The 6,545-nt window shown below is 40.5% G+C and overlaps 1 protein-coding gene across 2 annotated transcripts in view; it reads left to right on the plus strand.

The window, feature by feature from the left end:
- The window catches only part of ptprn2 (protein tyrosine phosphatase receptor type N2), a 365,871-nt gene that overhangs the window by 132,097 nt on the left and 227,229 nt on the right, over positions 1 to 6,545 (plus strand). For both annotated transcript variants that reach the window (XM_049481944.1, XM_049481945.1), the window contains exon 12: positions 2,378 to 2,457. In XM_049481944.1, coding sequence (XP_049337901.1) covers positions 2,378 to 2,457 — 80 coding nt within the window. The remainder of the gene's footprint in view (positions 1 to 2,377; positions 2,458 to 6,545) is intronic.

Genomic DNA, 6,545 nt, shown 5'->3' on the forward strand with positions numbered 1-6,545 from the left:
CTGGTAACAGAGTAGTCTTGTCCCTGCAACTTCTTGCAGTTTTTCTTCAGGTCACTTGAGCCCCAAATGTAATCCACAATGCTAAAATCTACTTTAAAAATTCAAAAAGCTTTACAATATTTTACATTTCTGAATTTTAGTCAGTCAAGAGTCTCAAACCTGTCTATAACAATGCAGGATAAAATAATCTTTAATGTAAATACTTTACTTTCCTATGCTTTTTTAACACCTGAAACACAAAAGCAGTGATCATGACTCTACGTTCTGAGAACTACCATAAAAGAAGACATTTCTATAGCATCATCCAGGATATGAAGTTTCAATCATATTGACAAAACCCTGTGGAAGTGTTTAGCTATACATAGAGGTCTTCACCCCACAGTGCTTTATAATATTGCACTGTTGCTCAGGGATATGGATTTATGTTAGAGCTTCTCTGGTAGCTTAGCTTTTCACACACTTTCTGAGACGCTGCTATATCACTTCAGCTGCTGAAGTGAGCTGTGGAATTATCAGCAGAAGCTGTTCATTTCATGGCTTTACTGAAGTACTGTAGAGTTAAATAGACTCTACTGTTGCTGGAGTTGTAGTGATGAGAAGCAGTTACACCTACTGGAATAACTGGTCTTTACAGCCTATGGAATGGCATTAGTGAGGTCAGGATGTTGGATTATCACCACTCAACCTCTTTCACAACAACGCAACTCGTTCTATCCAGAAATATTGGATGGAGCTCCATCATTCCAAAGAACACAGTTCCACTGCTCCACAGCTCAATACTGGGGGCTTTATACTGTTCCAACCCATGTCTGGAAGGATACATAGTGCCAACAGGTTCATACTGATCTTGTCAATACTTTTATACAGCACTGAACAAGTTAGAATCTGTATTAGCAATGGGTGCAACTTAAAGAAGACAAACATATTGAATAAAAGCCCCTAGATGGTCTAAATCACATAAGGGGTTTGTAGCTTCACTGAGAGTTTCACTGTTGGGTTTAGGTTGGGTTGATTTGCGCTGGGTTGGGTTTGCTTTGGGGATAGGGTCATTTTGGATGGATTGGTTTGATTAATGTTACATATTGGGATTCTCGCTGGGATTAGGTTCATTTGGGTTGGGTTGAGTTGAGTTAATTTGTGTTTGATTGGATTAGGTTTGCATTGGGCTTGGTTTAAATTTGGGTCGGGTTAAATAGAGTGGGTTTGGGTTGGTTTGATTTATGCTGGCTTGGATTTGCTTTGGGGGTTGGGTTATTTTGATTGAGTTGGGTTGATTTTTGTTGGATTGGTTTGATTAATGTTGGGTTGGATTTGCTTTGGGGGTTGGTTAGTTTGGGTTGAGTTGGATTGGGTTTGCACTGGGGTTGGGTTAAGTTGACTTTGTTTTGGTTGGGTTGGATTGATTTATGTTGAGTTGGGTATGTTTGGGTGTTGAATTGATTTGTATTGGTTTATATTGGGCTGGTTTCATCAATGTTAGGTTGGCCCAAATCCAACAAAAAACAACTCAACCCAATCAAAATTAACACAACCCCAAAGCAAATCTGCGTTGCGTTGTTTTTTGTTGGATTGGGTCAGGTTTGGTAAATTTGGGTTGAGATGGTTTGTATTGGGTTGGGTCAGGTTTGGTTAATTTGGGATTGAGATGAGTTGGTTTGTGTTGGATTGGGTTGGGTGGCGTTGGGTTTGCATTGGGGTTTGTCTGATTTTGGTTGAGTTTTTGGTTTTTGTTGGGTTAGTTTGATTTATGTTCGGTTGAATTTGCTCTGGTTTTGGGTTAATCTGGGTTGGTCTGTCTTGATTTGGGATTGGTTGAGTTGGGAGTTGGTTTGGGTTGAGTTGGGTTGGTTTGGTTGGGATTAGAGTTTAGTATCACACTAGGAAAACGACATCAAAATGCATTAACACAATTCTCAATTCTGACTAGTGTTTATTTCTGTACAGTTTAACATTGAGCAGGAGCAGAGATGGCATTAGTTCTTAGCTGTATTAATTATCTTGGTAATAAGTCAGTTTAGAGTACAGCTGATAGTTGAGTCAGATTGAGGTCTGATCATGTTCTTACCACAAAGGTTCGAGCTGAGGATCTGATTACTGTAGACATGCCCACCCAATTGAATCACATCAGGGAGAAAACATATCGTATCGAGTCTAGTTTTTACTGAACTAAAAAGGTCTGGTGTAAACGCGTTTGTAATGTTAGATTTGTATTTATTGCAGTGGAGTAACAGTGAACTGGAATGTTAAATGTGTTATAAGAACTATAACACACAAACTATAGTAACACACAGTTCTAACCTTACTCTTTCTCTCTCTCCCTCTATTCATCTGTCACTCTCTTTCTTTTTTTCTCTCTTTCTCCCTCTTTCTCTCACAGTGTTTTAGGTCCTGCCGTAACGTTCAGAGTGAGGCCCAACATCCGCAACATCACCACCGCACTGCTGGCTAAAGTGGCAGGTACACACACACACACACACACACATACACACACACACGCACACACACACACGCACACTACGCTGCTGGTTCTAGTTGTTATTCCGATCGTCTTTCCGACACATTGAGGAAGAATCCTCTCACACTGCGATGACCTTGATTGCAACACTGTCTTTTCCTTTCAGGATTTAAACCCCCTACTAAGCACACGCGCACACACACACACACACAAACACGCGCACACACACACACACACAAACACGCACACACACACACACACACACACACAAAACTACTGCATTTCTCACCTCTGTCTGAGCCTCTCCACTGCATTATGAAACCACTGGCGTGTAACCGTGAAAGTGTGTGTGTGTGTGTGTGTGAGAGTGTAGGGAGTGTGATCTCTGGAGAAACAGACACTTTATTTACTCTCCCTCTCTCTCTCTCTCTCTCTCTCTCTCTCTCTCTCGTTCTGTGCTGTGGAACTGTTTATAGTAAGGCTCAGACTGACATTGTCTAATCATTTATTTGTTTGTTTGGCAAAGGAATTAAAAACTCATAGTTCAATGAGATTATAGTACTACAAATGCATACAGACACACACACACCCACACACACACACACACAAACACACACACCCACACACAAACACACAACCACAACCGCACACACACACACATACAAAGTAACAGTAGTAGCTGAAGGATTGAATCTGACGTGTGGGGTGTTGCACTGTGGTGAATTAGTTGTTTAGTGTTGTACAGTAGTGTCTGAAGGATTGAATCTGATGTGTATGGAGTGTTGTACAGTCATGTCTGAAGGATTGAGTCTGATGTTTGTGTAGAATGTTGTACAGTGGTGTCTGAAGTATTAAATCTGATGTGTGGAGTGGTGTAAAGTCACGTCTGAAGGATTGAGTCTGATGTGTGTGGGTTGAGTTTTATACAGTCATGGTTAAAGGATGAATCTGATGTGTGTGTACAGTGTTGTACAGTCATGTCTGAAGGCTTGAATCTGATCTGTGGAGTAATGTACAGTCATGTCTGGAGGATTGATTCTGACGTTTGGAGTGTTGTAAATTGAAAGTGGTGTCTGAAGGATTGAATATGATGTGTGTATGGAGTGTTGTACAGTAGTGTCTGAAGGGTTGAATATGATGTGTGTGTGCATGTAGAGTGTTGTACAGTCATGAATGGAGGATTGAATCTAGATGTGTGTGTGTGGAGTGTTGTACAATAGTGACTGAAGGATTGAATCTGATGTGTGTGTGTGTGTGTGTGTGTGTGTGGAGTGTTGTACAGTCAATTTTGAAGATTTGAATCTGGTGTGAGGAATGTTATGCTGTCATTTCTGAAGGATTGAATCTGGTGTTTCTGTAGAATGTTGTACAGTGGTGCCTGAAGGATTGAATCTGATGTGTTGAGTGGTGTAAAGTCATGTCTGGAGGATTGAATCTAATGTTTGTGTGGAGTGGTGTAAAGTCACGTCTGAAGGATTGAATCTGATGTGTGGAGTGTTGCAAAGTGAAAGTGGTGTCTGAAGTATTGATTCTGATGTTTGTGTGGAGTGTTGTACAGTAGTGAGTGAAGGATTGAATCTGATGCATGTGTGCATGTAGAGTGTTGTACAGTAGTGAGTGAAGGATTGAATCTGATGTGTGTGGAGTGTTATGCAGTAGTGGCTGTATTTACGAAATAATAGTTAACTCTTTGTTACAGTGTTGATCAGCCTGTGACCATAACATACCTGACTGAAACATGGCAGTGAATTGGATGTGTGTGTGTGTGTGTGTGTGTGTGTGTGTGTGTGTGTGTGTGTGTGTGTGTGTGTGTGTGTGTGTGTGTGTGTGCGAGAGTGTGAAAGAGTGAGCGAGAGGAGTGAGAGAGGTAATGGCTCTGCTCGTCAGAGTAAAATGTCAGACAAAATGTTAAGTCAACATGATCAGCCTCCCTGTCGCTGCTGAGAAATGATGAACCCCCGGAGCCGCAGTCCCAATTTATGACTTATTTATCCAGAGAGCGTCTTCCTTTAGCCGTTATTACTCCTCCTCCTCCTTCTCTTCCTCCTCCTCCTCTTCCTCCTCCTTCTCTTCCTCCTCCTCCTCTTCCTCCTCCTCCTCCTCCTCCTCCTCAGCGCCGGAGAGAGGGCCCATATTTATATAAGGTAGTAATATACTGATATCTGCTCTAAGATCAGTCTGTTCAGGATTATGAATTGGTAGAGGTGTATATATTTGGGGCTCAGACGGGATCTGTGTATCTGCTTCTGTAGATTCTCTGTGAGGAGATACAGCTGTAGTCTGTACTGAAGACAAATCCACAGTTTAAGCTCTTCAGGTCCCGCCAATAACCAGAAATGCACAAAATAACAAAGAAAAAGGCCTTTAAAGAAAACTGTCATTCAGGCAGTACCCAGGCTAATACAGATACGTATAAAAGACTTTATTACAAAGAGTAATCAGGATATGCAGGGTCGATACAGATCAACAGGAAATAACATACCAAACGTGAGAAAAAGTCTATGGTCAAAACCCAGGCAATCAGCAATAAAGGGCAGGTAAAATACAGATTAATCACAACAATAATCTGTGTTTAACTGCGATTAATCACAGTTCTGCTTCTTAAGAAACAAGCTTTTATAGTGGACATTTAAATGTAAATTAAATAATAATTGTATATGTACGACCCTTAAAATGTGCTGTGTTTTTAAAATGTAAAGTTTTTTTTTGTTGTTGTTTTTAATGTTAAGTGTAATAAAACTCAATTTCCCACAATCCTTTTCGGTTTTCACACCATTTACAGTATTTGTTTCCTGTTTTAACGTGACCAATGGAATGAGTGTGAAGCCTGATTGCCATGTTACTAGCCAATCAGTATTGAGAAGGGGCGGGTCTAAGAGTCAGTCACATGCTGGTTGTGTGTGTGTGTGTGTGCGTAGTTTATATACTTAAATTGGCTCAAAGGGCAGTATTCCCTTCCGTTTTTAAGAGACAGTTTATCTCTTTCAGACCTGATTTCTATATAATAATGCACTTTTCTAATGCACTCATAAAGGGTTTAGCAAATACATAAATAAATGTATTATTTGTGTTTTTATTTTCATTGCAGTGGAATAATTTGTTATTTTAAGTCCATACAACTTTTATGTATTGTTTTTTTATTTATCTCACTCATACCTAAGCATTTCTAAACTCATAAACAGTGTTTTCTGTGCCTTATTAGCTGGGATGCTTTCATGCTTTACTTCATGTGTGCAGACTTTTATTTTTCCAATGCAGTGGGCGGGGCTAAACTGCTGTTTGATTGGCTGATATATGTGAGGGCTGGTCCAGCTGAGCTCCTGTTTGATCAACTCCTGAAGCGCCAAGACTGTTTTGGGCAGATTATGGCGGACGTAGGGGTCAAAGTTGGTGGTGTAATTATTGTGTTTAAAAAATAATAACATGTTACTGATTACATATAAATTGCATGTTTTAGCGCTTTAACTTTGTTTCAACACATGTTTATTATTTTTTTGTTATAATGAAAAAGAAAAAATAATCTTCTACAACTGTGGGATTTTCAGGAAATTCAGAAATGCTGTGGAGTTTTTGGGGTTTGTTTTTTGCTCAATTTGATTTCACTTTCTGGAAAATATAGATTTATTCTAATAGTGAAAATGTAAACTAAGATGTTAGTTATATTCTGGTGTTGTGCGGTTGGGATTAGAGGCTGGAGATTAAGGCGTGTGATGTTGAATCGTGGTTGTGTTGTTGGATTAGAGCGGTAGGGAGTTCCCGGTGGTAAACGAGGTACAGTAGGGTGGTACAGCTGCGTGTTGGGGTTGTGGGGGCGGTGCTTGCAGGCGGTGCGGGAGGTCTGAGGAACGTTAGGGAACGCTGAACACATCACTCTCCTCTTTCAGCTCCAAACAAACCAGACAAAACCCTGAACACTGTAATCCCCCACTGTTCCTCCACAAAAGATCAACCCTCGCTGTGTGTGTGAGTGTGTGAGTGTGTGAGTGTGTGAGTGTGTGAGTGTGTGAGTATATGTGTATATGTGTGTGTGTGTGTGTGAGTGTGAGTGTGTGAGTGTGTGAGTATATGTGTATATGTGTGTGTGTGTGTG

The sequence above is a fragment of the Astyanax mexicanus genome, chromosome 8, assembly GCF_023375975.1.
Source record: "Astyanax mexicanus isolate ESR-SI-001 chromosome 8, AstMex3_surface, whole genome shotgun sequence".
In the NCBI taxonomy this organism is placed as follows: Eukaryota; Metazoa; Chordata; class Actinopteri; order Characiformes; family Acestrorhamphidae; genus Astyanax; species Astyanax mexicanus.